Genomic DNA, 16,496 nt, shown 5'->3' on the forward strand with positions numbered 1-16,496 from the left:
TTCTATTGATCGAGTCTAACTGTCTAGTTGATTCTCATAAAAGTATATTGGAGGTTGTCCATACAGATCGCTAATCGAAATATTGGGTGAGGTTGTTAGAACATCGCATTTTCAGAACCTAGTTGAGGGAATATGGAGGGGACGAAGGTGAAGATGAGTTATTAACTATTCTAACAAGATCTTTTCCTCGTTGAGAACAGGAGCCGTCAATTAATCAAACAGATGGTGAAAGATGATATTATGATATTCTAGGGTAGTGGAAAGTTTAGTAATTGTACCCGTCAAAATCTCATCTCGTTAGATGAGAAATTGACTTTTTCTACAAGATTTTACCGAAATGGTGGGTTCAAAAGGATTTCTTAACGGCATGGTCATTTAATATATAACGAAAAAAACGAGGTTATTTTTTTAAATAGATTTCCCCACATGGGCATGTTTTAAAAATTCCCTAAGTGCAAAAATAAACACTAACAATACATAGAATTGAGACAAATCGGATAAAAAAAAAATTCTATCAAATACCCCCAAATTTATTATTTGCTAGGACCCGAGAAAATCTAATCTAGAAATAAAATCCTAACTCACTGTCGCAGGCATCGCGATTTCACTTAGTGTGTGCAACAAGCCTTTGAACCCCTAGGTGGCCCTAGTGGACGATTTATAGTCCCGGGAGGGTTCACAAGAGGTGGAACTCTAAACCCTAGCTACCTATGAAGAATCTAAGAACGACACTAAACAATCTCTTTAGTTGGCATACTTACTTATTCACCATAGAAGGAATTACCCTGATTTGAATCCGATTGTTGTACACGAGTTTGTACTCAAGCGTACTAAAATTCATATAAGTAAACAAAGCTCAAATCAAATAGTCACATAATGAACATCAATATTCGGATCAATAAACCACGATCACATGTGAGCAGATTAAGAAGATGGATATGAAGATAGATGTTTTGCGAATGTTGACTAAGGTGAACGGTGTTTCCCAGAATATCTGTATGAATGTCAATGCCAAGATGAATCCTAATGGATTGAGATATTGGTCTAAATCCTAATTCTAGTATCAACTCAGCTGGTATTTACAAGGGCCCAGAGGTCGATTTACTATTGAACAATAATAATAATTTCATTATATATATATATATATATATATTTTCTCTAGTTTTTTTATTTTTGAGATACGACAACATGATTAGATCTTTTAGATCTAAGCACATGCTCCTTGTTAACAGATTACATGGTAGTTCCCATGGATCCTGCATTCCATGCTTGCATACGCGACAGAGACAGGGAGAACGCAAACATATTCTTATCCAAGTGTCAATCAATATATTTAAAAAAATATATAAATAAATAATTAGTCTAAATAAAAAAAATAATAAATAATGGTCTTGACCTCAATCACTCTCTTTTATCCTAGCAACGACATCAAGGCAATACTAGTGCCCACCAAATCACTTAGAGAAACACATATAGTTTGCAAAAATAAAAACATAACGTGATACGGTGACGACTCCGAGATACGTTGACAACTACCATGTTATTTCTAACACCCGAGCTCTGTCCTTTTATGAATATACCATTTAGTTGGGTCCCTCAACTCCGGCAACCAAAATGTTTCCATCCACTTAGATTGGTTGGGGTTATCCTGAATTTGCACAAGTTTCTAAACTTTGGAGTTTCATAATGCAACTAAAAGTTTCTCTCATACTCCCAAATTTATATCTAACACTGTCCTCAATGTTCTAAAGATAAAATTTAAAGTATTAACACGGAGAAACTTTTACCACTTGAAGGAAAGGAAATAAGGAAGGATATTACCGTGTCGCACGGGCATGTCTTACCTCCAAATAAGTGCTTCATAAAAGGTCTACATGAAATGTTTTCATGGGATGGTTTGTATCATAGGCAGGATCTGGAGGATCGATTGTAGACTTAGGAAAAACTCAACTAAGAAATTAAAAGCACATAACAATAACCTGAATAATCTAATGAAACCCTCGTAAGCGATCTGAACTAGCCTAACCTTTTCTAAGCTATGATGAGGACATTGTATTAGTAAATCATTGAACCTTTCCAAATACTTATATAAAGATTCCCCCTCTTGTTGAGCAAATGTGCAAATATGTTGCCTAATAGATTATGTTTTGTGCCTAGGAAAAGACTTCTGGAAAAAGTCAGATGTAAGTTGTTCATATGATTCAATTGACTCAGAAGTCAAACTATACAGCCAAGATTTGGCTTTATCTCTTAGGGAAAAGATATTTAAATTTCAATGCTTCGTCATCCAGGTTTTTAATTCTTAAGGTACTGAAAAAGCGGGGGTCTAACAACACCACCCAATATTTCGATTAGCAATCTGTATGGACTAATTTCGAAATACTTTGCTAGAGAATCAACTAGACAGTCAGACTCAATCTAGATAAAAGTATCTCAAGGAGTTAATATCTCTCTCTTGATTTGAATTTTACTCAAGCTAAAAACAATAGCGAGTCTTTATCAAATACAAGGAATACTTGGACGGTACCAAAGACCAATGTCCAAGGATCAATCAATATCAATCAGCAACCAAAGGTTGAATTTCCGATTGATGATCACGAACGCACAACCTGTATTATTTCAATTATATAAAATATAATGCGGAAAAGAAATAACACAGACACCAGAAATTTTGTTAACGAGGAAACCGCAAATGCAGAAAAACCTCGGGACCTAGTCCAGATTGAATACACATTGTATTAAGCCGCTACAGACACTAGCCCACTCCAAGCTAACTTCGGACTGGACTATAGTTGAACCCCAATCAGTCTCCCACCGATCTAAGGTACAGTTGTACTCCTACGCCTCTGATCCCATCAGGATACTACGCACTTGATTCCCTTAGCTGATCTCACCCATAATCACAGACTTGATAATAAACAGATCTGTCTCACACAGAAAAGTCTATCAAAGGATAAATCTGTCTCCCACAGATAAACCCTAAGTTTTGTTCCGTCTTAAGATATAAAATCAAGGTGAACATGAACCAATTGATAATCCGGTCTTATATTCCCGAAGAACAGCCTAGATTAATCAATCACCTCTCTATAATCCTTCCTGACTACACAGGCGGTTTGTCGAGGAATCACAAACAGTGAGACGGAGATGTTTGTGACTTCTTTATCTTGCCTATCGGAGAACTCCCACGATCTCAAGACAATCAATCGATTGTACTTGTACGATAGAAGATGCAAGATCAGATCACACAACTACGATAAAAGTAGTATTGGTCTGACAATCCCAATGAAGTCTTTAAGTCGTTAACCTGGTTTTAGAGAAGAAAACCAAATGTTAAAGGAGAATCGACTCTAGCGAGCGCACTAGTATCACACATACGTGTGGGGATTAGTTTTGCTCAAAGCTAGATGTCTCCTTTATATAGCCTTCAAATCAGGGTTTTGCCTTAGTTACAAAGCAATCCTTATTCACCGTTAAATGAAAACCTGATTTAGATTCAATTTAATATTTATCAAACGTTAGATCGAAAACTTAGCTTGTCACACACACTTGGGTAAACGTTTACTGGGTTTGCGAAAACCATGCCCAAACGTGTACGTGTATGTTGGTTCAACATAGTAACCCAAAAGGTTAACCATATGAGCATTTCATATTAACCTTGTTCTTCTTCACCATAACTAGTTCAATTGACTCAAATGAACTAGTTAACGAGTTATTCAATTGCGATGAGATCTTATGCAACTACACAAGACACAATTGAAACAAGTAGATTTTCAGAATAACAACCGTAGATCGAAAGCATGTACCCATCAAAATAAATCACAATTTCTTAAAAATAATCATTAAGTTAATTTTTAACTAATGCAAATAGTCATAAAATAATTGCAAAAACCAAATAAATAAGAATATACCACTTTTTATTGGAAAAATAACTTCCTATGTCGCCTCAGCAACGAAGTTTAGTTCCTCATGTTATATACTTGCTCAAAATATGTGTTCATGGAAAGTGTAAAGAAAAGGAGAAAAAGAATAACTCAGAGAACCTGCAATGTTGTATTGGTGTTACAGATCGAGTGTTACAAAGAAACAGATATAAAAGATTGTCACATAAACGATAATTCAATATGAATGTGCAAGATATGGTTAATAAAAGACTGTCTTTGGGCGTTTGTTCATCGTTCTTCAGCAGCAGCAGAAAGGATCCTCTGCATATCGTGATTTCTCCCTTTGTAATCTCTCCAAATCCTCTGTAAACTATAAACTCTTCTAAACTTTTGTAAACTATTTTGGGACTCGAACAATCCTTTTATACACCACAACAATCCTAAAAAACCCGGCTAAATCTCTCTTTTAGTTTTTCAAAAGTTATGGGAATTTTCATTCCTTATCTTGTTTACGCGTCTTCTGCAGCTGTAACATCTTCCAAAGATAGAGTCAGGTAAGATATTCTTCTCCTAACTCCCACGCAACTTGCATAATAAAACTAAACAGAATCCCGTGAGCATCTCTAACCTCTATTTTATTTCATACCGATGATCTAGCCAATTTTAATCGAACCAATCACCTATACCTACCCTGTTTAGCCCAATCAAGTCTAGCCCAAGCAAATTCTCCGATAGAATCTCCCCAGAACTTTCCCAAAATCGACACTTAATATGCCAGTACGATGTGAATATTTCATGCCAAAATTTTGCTTTGAATTTGAGAAGACTGAGTGCCCCTATCCTCTGCTGGGGTCCCTTTAACAATTGTCCACGGGTGCCTGTATTAATTTTTTGGGGTGCCTTTATCGCTTTTCGAACCAATTTTTCCAAAAATGTTTATTTCCCTAAAATACCTACAACACATAAAACATCATAATATGTACAAAAATGAGCACTAACAATATATAAAATTGAGACAAGTCAGACACAAAAATGTGTTTATCAAAAACATTAAAGCTGAAAAAAGTGGTTCAATTTGTGAATGGGAAACACTACAAGAACTTTCAGCAACAGTTCGCTTACTAAACCACAAAAACGTAACTTATGCCTATCTTGGTCAAGTTTTTGATGTTTCCTTTTTGTTCGAGCATTGCTCGGTCGAACTCACAAGTATTGCTATCGCAAGCTTGTTGTCAAATTTAGTTAATCAAAACTATATCTTGATTTGTAGTTTGCATTTAGTCAAGTCTCGGATTAGGATAGAAGTGTGTAGTTGAGTACCAGACATTACTGCATTGTACTGTTTGAAGGCGAAGATTAACCAAGCTTTTGGAGAAATTCATCAACAAAAGGTAAGTGAAGACTGGACCACCTATTTTTCAAGTTTTCACCTTTCTATCTATGAGAAAATGTCACATGACTAAATTAGACAGTACATGCATAACAGAAATTTCGAGTCAAGTTTATTTTGATAATCGTTCTCAAAATATGCTAAGCTTAAGAACATTTGTTCATGCTTGTATGAATTTGATTAAGAACAATTTACTGTTTATGACCTAATTATAATTCAAGATTTAATCATTTGAAAATAACCTGAAACAATGATATGTGTCATTGATGTTATTCAGGAATGTTTCAAATCGATTATTAGAGAGATATAGAACTATTGTAAATTTGGATACATGACAGTATGCACACCAGTCACATACAGGGAGAATTGTTATAGTCCAGAGCCACAGTACATGTACCGAGTACACGTACCGGCATAGCTATAGTTCAGTAGCGATTTTTTGGTACGCATACCTGGTATCCTTACCATAAAAAGTCTGTTGGCTCATGAAACAGGAAGGTACGCATACCTAGTATGCAAGCCGGAAAATATCTGTTGGTTTCTAAACCAAAAATGTAGGCATACCCAGTATGCAAACCATAAAATATCTGTGGATTCCTGAACCCTTTTTTGTCTTAAGGGTATAATACCCGGTACATGTACCATGATAAAAATACTCACGAACATGTACAATACACGTACCAGGTACCCGTACTTACCGTGTTGAATATTTTCAGATGCATCAGAATTATTTCTATGAGATAATCGACATTTGAACAACTCTATAAAAACATTATCTAGACATGATTGATCACATTTGCGACTCAATATTAAAGTCTTAAAGTGTTATATGAAAATGGCTAAGCTTATCGTCCAATTGGCTAGTTTCGGCTAACCTTTCATGAAAAAGATATCATACACGGTTTGGTTATGGTTATCCTAACCAGAGTGTATATTTTACTATGTTAACCTCAAGTCAAGTTTTTCATCTAACAGTGATTATTTGTTGCTTGATTCCAAAGCTACCTTAGCTTAAATCTAAAACAACCTTGATCTTGAAAGTATATATAAGGAGAACCTAAACAACTGGGATCCTTGAATCCCTGACATTATTCTTGTGTGTCCTAGTTGTAAACTAAATTCAGCCCCTCCTTTAAATATTTTTAGGTTTAGCGACTAAAAAGACTTCACCTAGGGATTCGTGAATCCAGGTTCAACTATCTTTATCCTGATAGTTTGTGTATCCTGATCGTGTTTTGATCGTCTAGCCTATTACTCCAACAAACAAGATAGATAGAAATCACAAAGTTTCTTCGTCTCAGACTTTGTGATTCCACAAGTATCTACTTGTGAGGTGAATAATAATCTAGGCTGCTCTTCGGCAGTCATAAGACTGGATTTTGAGGTTTACTAGACTTTGTCTATTGCAATCGATTTCCTACCTCACCTTGATTTTTTATCAGCACGGAAATCACATATAGGATTATTTGTGGGAGGCAGATTGGTTTAAAGTCTTCAATTAAGTTGAAGCAACTCTTAGGATGTAAAGGACATCAACTAAGGGAATCAATTGCGCGGGGTCTTGCTGGGATTCAAGAGGTGTAAGGAGCGCCAGTGTAACTGAATTGTTTTGACGGTAGATTCAGTCTCAACTACATTCCAATCGGAAGTTTTGATAGTAGGCTAGAGTATGTAACGGCTTAATACAGTTTGGTGTTCAAATCTGGACTTGGTCCCAGGGTTTTTCTGCATTTGCAGTTTCCTCGTTAACAAAATTCTAGGTGTTTGTGTTATTTCTTTTCCGCATTATATTGTTTATCTTTATAATTGAAATAACACGGGTTGTATGTAAAATCAATTCAAGTAGATAAGTCCAACGCAATTGTTGGATACAACTTGATTGATCTTGGATATTGATCTTTGGAATCGTCCAAGTACTCTCACGGAATAATCAGGTTCACGAACTTGTCTTTGTTTACATTCTGATTGTGAGAGAAAGAGATATAAGCTCTTCATATAATTCCTCATTGAGATTCATTAAGTTGTAACTCTCGGAATTGTATTCGAGTTTAGTCCATACAGGTTGCCTAAGAAAAAGTTGGTGGTGTATTTTGGTACCCCCGCGTTTTCACTTTCCATGACAAGGTGGCTTGAATTTTAAGCAACTTAGCCTTGGGTATTTACTATAAAGTTTCAAGTAGCTACACAACCCTTCCCTTGGAAAATTGTGTGTATTGCATAAGGTTGGTGTCCACATCTTTATTCTTCACGAACAAAAGTGAGATTTTGAAGAATTTACTTGGGGATCTATCTTTTTTTGATAGTTGCAGAACCTGTATGTAGGTGATTCTAATAATCCATGTCTATTATAAGGTCTTCACTTCTGCTATAAGGCCATTTAAGGGTTATCTGTCGTAAACCCTAGATTCGATAGATCAAGATATCTCTAGATCATTTCTCGGTCATCTTGTGAGGGAAAATCAATTAGGTTACGGAACATGTAAACCCTAATTGTTTTGGAACATCTTACGAAGAGAGTTAACATTTTGCTAGAAGATTTAAAAGAGTATTTTCTAAAGAGAATTAATATTCTGCTAGAAGATTTAGATGAGAAATTCCTAAAGAGAAACAGTTTTTTGCTAGGAGTTTTACAAGTGCATGATACAACTGAAGCCATATGTTTTTACACGTGCATATACAACTAGTGTATGTTGTTCTTGTGGTTTGTTTGTGCCTTGTATGACGTTGCGTCTGTAGTCGGTTGTAGTTTGGAGTGGGTATAGTTCACACTCCTCTTGTTTCGCCTCAACGCTTCTCTTTTATTTCCCTTTTTCTTTTTATCAATAATATTTTACCCCTAAGTAAAATATATTTTACCCTTTTAAGTACAGAAAAAAAGGATACAAATAAAGCAAGGTATTACGTCTAGTCCAAAATCTGATAGTAGGTAATCGGTGTAACAACTTAAATTAGTGTGTATTCAATCCGGATTAGGTCATGGGGTCTTTATACAAGATTGTAGTTTCCCCGTTAACAAAATTTCTGGTGCATGTGTTATTTGTTTTCCGCATTATATAATTTTATCTTTATAATTGAAATATTAAAGGTTGTACATCGAAATTTTTTCACCAAAGTCATCCTTCTCCTTCTTCAAAATCCATGAAAGTCAAGTTTTGATTTTCAAAAGAGTAATCATTTGGTTAATCTAATCAATTCATTAATATTGATTAGTTAGCTTAATTATTTTAGTTAGCACTAATCAAATTGAGGGTAGATTAGGTATTACAAAGATATCATGATAAGGGGTTCCATGGATTCATATTTCATGACCCTATGTAGCCCCAAAAAAGCCAGTCGTTTGCGGCCCCAATAATAGGATTCTAGATAGAACATATGGCATCAGAATCCAATTTCCAGCGTTGGACCTAAAAAAAAAGATCATAATCAAATTTCCAATCTACAGAATAAACACTCGTTTCCAAAAATTTGAAGATGCCAACCACCAAGTGGAGGTAGGGTTTCGAACCCCGTAATTGTCAGAAATAACTCCTTAAGAAATTAAGTGAGGATGTAGTCCAAGACCACCGTTCCAGACCATCCAAATACAAAGAAAAAGACTTCCACAAATGTACGTAACATTATGTGATAAGACCTCGTCCGAGCAGTGACACATACTAGAATTATCAAAGTGGGTGAGATAAAAGCAATAGCAAAGTACTCGCACCAATGGATTCTGTCATGAAATCCTCAAGCAATAGCAAGTGAATTTATCTCTAGAGGATATCTCATTAAATTACACTTGTATAGTAGACCCAATATTCAGGGTGGTATGCAGTAGATTGCAACACAACGTTAGGTATTGCATTTGTTGGTCAGTATCGTTACACTTGAGTGACTTGAGGTTTCCCATGACCCAAGTTGTGGCTATGTTTGTACTGTACACTGGACCTTACGCTTTAACTGCACTAACCGATTAAGTAACTGCATGAAGCTTTTTGATTTGCAAAGAAAATATTCTTTTCCTGTTTAACCCTTCCATCGCCATGTCTGGAGAAATTGAGATTGTTACCACCAACTTGGAGAGTGGACTTAAGGTAATTCAAACAAAAGGGGTATTAGTTTCTTTTAATTTTCTCTCGAAGCTAGTTGGGTCTTTTGCTTGTGCTGAGGTTAATGAGCAGCGAAAACAAACAGTTACTTTTCTGCTCCATCAACAGTTTTCCATGGCCCACTCTTGCTTTCCCAGTCTGAAAACACACATCCCATAGATGCTGTTGATCGAGTTTCAGACAAGGATGCAACTCTTTTTTTTTATGCAAAGAAACTTTTATTAAGATTTAAACTTGCAGATTGTTTAGTTCTGCATACAGTACAATACTAATAAAACTTGGTATGCTAGAAAACCAAGAATCTGTAACTTTGTTTCTACGGGCATGTTTAGCCATCATATCTGCACATTTGTTTGCAGGTCTATGAAGATAAATAGAACTCCAACTGTCAAACTGCTTCAAATAAAATAGGATGTCTTCAATGATGCCTCATGTTGCCAAGAGACTCCAATTATTTTTTTTTTGTTGGTACATTTTCATTTCATTAGTTTTGCTTTAACTGCTAGCTGAGAGTCAGTTTCAAAGATAACTTTATTGTGTCCTCTGGAGAATGCCCATGCTACTGCTTTTTCTGCTTCCAAGCACTCCATCTCTTCCACATATACTGCTCTGCGAATGCTGGTGCATTCTGAGCCAATGCGCTTACCTGCAATATCATGAGCTCGAGCTATTATTCTCACTCCACCAGTTTAGTACAATTACAGAAAAAAAAAACATCACAATTAAGTTTAACATGATCATTTGCTGGAGGAAGCCAGACTTCAGAAATGTTTTTAGGTGCTTTAAACCTATTCTTGTTTCTCCCTGCATTCAAAGAACCTGCTAAGAAAATTGTAATTTCTTCACTGAAGTGTTAGGACTTAGGATCGACTTTTCTCTGTTCAGACAAGGATTAAACTCAGGCCAGGCTTTTTACGTGATTCCAATTCTATAAATGAGTTTCAAAAGATAAAGCTCTATGTACTTGCATTTAAACACGACCAAAACTAGCCGGATCACCATTATCAGCAACTACACAAAGACACCTATCTTCAACCACTCCCACAGTTATAAACTTCAAATACAGTATCGTTGACAGTTGGTTTTCGGTTAAACAGGTGACCGTGGGTCAAGTTGTGAAGAATACGGGGCTGTAATGGGAACATCAGTTCCCTTGCTGTCTCATTTTTCCTGTATTTGTTATCCACCACAAGTTACAGAAAACTACTCATTGATTAAATTAGGTGCTTAATGCAGATCAACTCACTCAACAATGTCAGCTATAATTCAGAATTGTGCACACAAAATCAAAACAGAAAATCAATGAGAAAATAGCTAACCAGATTTTTTTTATAAATAGGAACATGAATTGCTCAAGAGAATGGGATGAACATAATTCGATACCAGTTACATGCTATTAATAGATTTCGAAAGCTAAAACAAAATACCTGAAATGTTAAAGCGCAAACTATTTCATAGTTTTCATATAAGGAGCAGTATAATAAAACATTCTTATGTGGTCTTGGGTTACTTCCTCTATTCGTTCTTTCCCCGCGTAAGTACCAGAATTGACTGAAACTAAGCTTTCTGAGTAGTTCACTTCTGATATCAAATTTGCAAATCTATCCAATTTTCTTTCAATAGCACTTTCATGTTTTGGATCATATACTACTACATTACCAGGATCCATGAATACAATCTTCCCATTCTTAAAAGACCATAAATTATTGAAAAAAACTTCTTTAAACATAACTGCCTGAGGTATTGTGTTATTTTTAATAACACAACGTTTAGTCCAAGATTCGCGAACCCCATAAACTTGCATTTCCCATACTTCAACACGGAAAAAACCAGCCCAATTACCATTATTAGCAATTACACAAAGACGCCCCTCTTCCGTCACTGAAACAGTAATGAAGTCCAACGTAGGAATTTCTGGTAGTTGAATTTCCTTGAATGATGGCGGATCATCGCTGATATCCAAATAGACTATGCAAACGCCACATGCCCCTTTGGCTAACCAATGTAGATTCCCATTAACAGATTTCCCATGTTCCCGCTTATATCATAATTAAAATTATAAGGTGTTTGGATAGTTTCCCATGAATTTGATCTTAATGAAAAGATTTCCACTACAGTACTCAATCCACTTAAGTTGAAACATAGCCCAATTACAAGCTTGTACTCGTCATTCTTACCATCATATCCAAGACCATAAATGCAGACATTGACGAAATAATATGTATTTTGTGATCTAGGTATCTTTTTATATTCCCCAGTAGCTGGGTTCCAAACACATAAGAAGGTCTTACCATCACCATCAAGCAAAAGAAAAACCAGACCATTAGAAGAACCAAATAATTTAACAGAATCAATATCCAAGTTGAACGGGCAACGCCTTCTGAAAGCATGATCTTCTTCAAAAAAATACGCATGATATGGACGATTCTATTGAATTGTAACCTATAGCGTGGATTAATTGGCAATTCCTATATTCGGAAAGCCCAACCAACATACTACTGATAGAGTTGTTTTTATTTTGTTGGAAGTGAAATTTAGCAAAACTAGGGTTAGAAATTAAGGAATACCACGATTTGCAGACAGACTTACATTTCAATACGCATTTCACTGGTAATCTTATCAGGATTTCTTGGTAACAATCTTCTTGAATCCTTCCGCCTGACATTGCTTCTTCTTTCTTCTCCTTGCTGTTTCTCCTCCTAGAGCCAGAAATCTCCATGTTCTTAAACCTGAAAAGTATGTTCAAATAGACCAGAAAGGTGGAATATATAGATCGGTTTTCAGGGTGACCCGAAATCAGAAGGTGGAACAGCTATGTGGACTGCCTAAACTACTTCAGAAGTCATAATGAATGAACTCTCAGTTTCCATATTTGAAGACTTCCACTTATGCCAAGGACATTGTGCGAAAAGGCGTCAGTCAAGCAGGGAATTACATGAATGATTGGGTCTTTTGCTTGTGCTGATCAGAACTACTTTCAGGTCCACTGCTGAATGTTCAAAAGTACCTCACTTTTCTAATCTATCTAAGACCAAACAGTTTTCCATGGTCCACTCTTGTTTCCTAGTATGAAATCACACATCATTAGAACATTGAAAAGGGTCAACTTACCATTCTGTGGTTAACTTCAACCCGAACAAAAAAAGTGTGATAAGGGAATCAGAAACCCTTTTACTCCACCATTTGTAGGGGGGACAATAGCGGCACCATAACCAGAGCCACTAACACCAGCACCAGCCAGCACCACTATCATCAACAGAACTGGAAGTAATCAGGCTTCATCTCCTCCAATTGTTGAACTTCTGGCCGTGCGGCTGGAGATGGATCACCATGATGCAGAGCTAATTTCAATGTATTAAGCAATTCATCTCCTGTTGTAGAAGTATCTCGACACCCAGAACTTCATTTGTCCATTCTTCCTTCACAATTGAAGCTACCCATTGTGGTAAATCAACTCCATGCATTGCCTCTCCAGGAGATGTCCCAGTCGGAAATTCTAATGTGATTACTCATAAGTCATAACTGCAAATTTGAAACAATCAACTTTTTGCTAAAACAAATTGAAGTTGTAAAACATTACATAATCTAATTGAGGCAATTAATGGAAGTTCCCAACTATAGTTGAGACATAAGGAACTCAACAGAAATAGTTGAAGTTCATTACCATAGAGGAAATTTGCAAGACTGCCTTTTTAGGCATGTAATGAAACACAGGGAGTTTTTATCCTTTGGGGCCTAAATATTAAGCTTTAAGAGCCCATATGTTCAGATACCGCAAGAAAATTAACCTCTATTTCAAACTCCCTACGACTTCTAGCAATCTTTTCCTTCAATCCCTTAGCTGCACTTCACAACCATATTCCAATGATACCCTATAAACTATCGCATAAGTATTTTTCCCCATTATTTCCGCAGATTCGCATAAAAACCATCTGTAGTAAATGTCAATGGCCCGTCAAAATGAACTAATTCCCCACCAACTTCACCCCCAGTTTCCACTCCAGGCCCCATTGCAGCTGCACCCTCCTCTGTCCCCCCACTGCCAATCATCCACTTCATTCCACCCTATATCCATTCTACCATGTGATAAGGTTAATCACCAACTCTCAATTTCCCTTCTAAACTCCCCAACTCTAAGGACCTGAAATGAGTTAACCTGTGTGTGTCCTCTCTAGTAGTCTATGTATAGTCTCAATCAAATGAGCCAAATCTATTCCCTTTGTTTTGTTTGTTTCTTTGGAGACATAAACCACCACCTCTTTCTCATTACTAGAATCATTGACCCAGGTACGGCATAGCAAAATCATGATTGTGCCTACTAAAATTCTCTTTGTGACTGCCAAAACAAACACAAGTTGTACTGCTTGAGGATGACCTGCTCCTAGCTCATTCAAAATTCTTGTGCAGTAGATTTATAGAAAACTTTTACTGTAAGAGCTTTTTACAATGACAATAGAGGATCCCTATACAAGGTACCTGACAAAACTATGTAGCAAAGAAATGCAATTCAGCATAATCATAAATATTGTAGAAAAACTAGTTCATTTAACACAACTGGCCTCAAAGACCCACCAAGTCCAGTTGGGATCATCATGAGTAATGCACATGTGCTAAGGCTGAATACCAAGGATCTATAGCAAACAGGAAAAAAATGATTCAATAATCTTTTTCTCCCTTTAGTTTTCAATAATACATACCATACAGAATTTCAGAGTTGTTGTTTGCAGTTCGAAAGCGTTTATCAGAACAGTTATGGAACTCAAAAGAAAAATAGAACAAGCATAGGCAAGGAATTTACCAGATAGATTATGCTGAAGTTTCTAGCCTTGGGTTGGGGAGCAAATCCGATAGCAGAACCGTCAGCTCGAAAGACCTAAGCTGTTCCAGTTGATGCCGTACAATTGCCAAAACAGTGAAGTATAGGTTCAACATCCATATACAAACAACCATTTTTGTACACCATCTAGTGTAACCACAAAAGCCAGAACTGAAATTCCACCTCAAGGCCCTAGCTAGTCCAAAATATCCTCAAGTTCTTGGGTACTGCTCAACTCTAATGTCTGGCATGCTCTATTTTCGCGCTGTATGCACCGAGACCTCATCACCAAGATAAACAGTTCTTTAAAAAATTTCAGTGGCAACAAAGAAATGATCAATAATACCTTTAAGAAAAATCGCAAAAGAGAATAAATTTTTATTAATTAAAGAATAAATGAATCACAAAATTGCTCATGGTAATTCAGGTTAGCTTACCATTTACCTTTACATATAGAGTTGCAGAAATCGAAAGCTTTTAATTACAAGTTTCTTTTTACACAGTTACAGTGATCACAAATGGCAATTGTCTTGTGAAACTCCACTTTCCAGATCTGAAGATAGTGCACATACCATAATAACAACATGGGCTGCCTGATCATCACTACAAATACACTCCACTTGCGGTTTTGGCACCTCTGAACCTTTGAACTTTGCTAGGCTAGAAAATTCATGAACTGAATCAACAATACTTCCTATGCTCTCAATGACTTCCATCAGTAGGGTAGTTGTTTGAATTACCGGCATCAGCTCAAAGATGTTTGTATCCTCCAATTTACATGACTGTAAGGAAAATTTGATGTTATCTGCAGAATTTGCTGAGTTTTTAAGGTGTTTCAAAACAGATTCAGAATACGCCATCATCTTAATTGAATCGGATAATTCTTTCAGTGCTTTCCCTGATTCTATACACATTGTTATGCTTTCCTTTTGAATCATCTTACTTAATTCCACTGATTGGGTTTGAGAAGTTTTGATGGAGTTGCAAAGAGATTGAATCTTGTATGCACATTGAAGAGTTACCATGTTGGTCTTCAAATAGTGCTTCCATGGATGACCATATCTAAACTTTCCATGTGGTGGCTCCCATCTTGCAAAATTGAGAAGCGATTCTACAGCTGCTTTTGAGTTTATAATACTTTCACATCCAGGAAGGTGAAGTAAGGATTTGCTAGTGTTGTTGTCATGAACTAGACCATCTTTTCCAATTGCTTCTAATAAATCCCCAAGTTTTTCCATGTTGAGACAAGTTTGATTATGCAAATCTTCACCAGCCCATACAGGATAAACAAAGACTGAAATCATCACACATATAAGACAACCAATCAAAACAGTGGAGAACCTGTGAAGAACCAATTCAAAGATTTCATCAATCCTGTAACCGGATACAGAAACTAAACTAAATGTCAGTATGAAAGTTAAAACTCCATAATCATATCTTGCTTTGATACCGGGCAAAAACCTAGAAAAAGACGCTGTTGCGGCCAATAAGAAGACGAAAGACCCGAGAAGAATGGGTTCTCCTCCCTTTCCGGCTAGGTCTGCTAGGTGATGAATAGCAACCCCTAAACCAGCACCTACAAATGTTGCGATTGCTCTGTTCATTCCTTTACCCAAAGTGGCACCAACACTGAACTCAAAAACGACAACCACTGTTAAGATTGCACACATTGTTGCAGACTTGAATCCACCATAAATGGGACTAAAATAGAAGAGAATAGCGACCAATGCTAGGGTTATTCCAACTTTCAAGGAGTGAATTAGTCTTCTTGGATCGTCTCTCCCCAATTTTTCTACTTTACCCTCAAATTCGGTTCCACTTCGTATGATCTTCCCAGTTAAACCCTTAAACCATTCAAACCCACTTTCAAAATACTTACCATTGCTGATTTGTGAATCTATTTTTCCTGATTCAATATCCATTTTTGATGAATGAATTATAGAAGATTGAACAGGGATTTTAAGAGAAATTGGTGAGGGAGTTACAGAAGATTGATGAGTGATTTAGAGAAGAAGATTGAAGAAAGAAAGGTTTAATAAGAGGGATAATGAATGATTATGATCAACTGTGGATTTATAGAGATCGAGCGTGTTCTGTTTAGAAACCAAAGGGAAAAGGTAAGTTGCCGAGAAATAGAAGCCGGAAGGTAGATGTCCGTTGCAGAACTTGGAAGTTCAAGAAATGGAAACCTTCTCTCAGCAAATTCAAAAGTGCCAGCCATTATCTTGTTGTGCCCTCTAAGAAAATAAACCAATGCTCTCTGCTGGGTTTTAACTTTTAACCTCTAAAACCCCAAGGTTGGTAATGGGGGTGCCAGGATT

At 36.5% G+C, this 16,496-nt stretch overlaps 1 protein-coding gene and 1 non-coding gene across 2 annotated transcripts; one reads left to right on the forward strand and one right to left on the reverse strand.

Annotated features, from left to right (window-relative positions):
- Positions 1–2,033: 2,033 nt before the first annotated feature.
- Positions 2,034–2,142, forward strand: LOC113314557. Its single transcript, XR_003342467.1, has one exon. It is a non-coding gene; the product is annotated as a small nucleolar RNA R71 (small nucleolar RNA).
- Positions 2,143–14,394: 12,252 nt separating this feature from the next.
- Positions 14,395–16,388, reverse strand: LOC113307629 (aluminum-activated malate transporter 2-like). The gene is made up of 2 exons (XM_026556077.1): positions 14,620–16,388; positions 14,395–14,440 (listed from the first exon to the last, which is right to left on the reverse strand). Exon 1 carries the CDS (start codon positions 16,095–16,097, stop codon positions 14,688–14,690), a length of 1,410 nt encoding a protein of 469 aa, XP_026411862.1. The 5' UTR covers positions 16,098–16,388; the 3' UTR covers positions 14,395–14,440; positions 14,620–14,687.
- Between the last annotated feature and the right edge of the window lie 108 nt (positions 16,389–16,496).

Source organism: Papaver somniferum, chromosome 9 (assembly GCF_003573695.1).
Source record: "Papaver somniferum cultivar HN1 chromosome 9, ASM357369v1, whole genome shotgun sequence".
In the NCBI taxonomy this organism is placed as follows: Eukaryota; Viridiplantae; Streptophyta; class Magnoliopsida; order Ranunculales; family Papaveraceae; genus Papaver; species Papaver somniferum.

Excerpts from the sequence above, each read along its gene's own strand:
- LOC113307629 (XM_026556077.1), bottom strand. The coding sequence starts at position 16,097 with ATGGATATTGAATCAGGAAAAATAGATTCACAAATCAGCAATGGTAAG.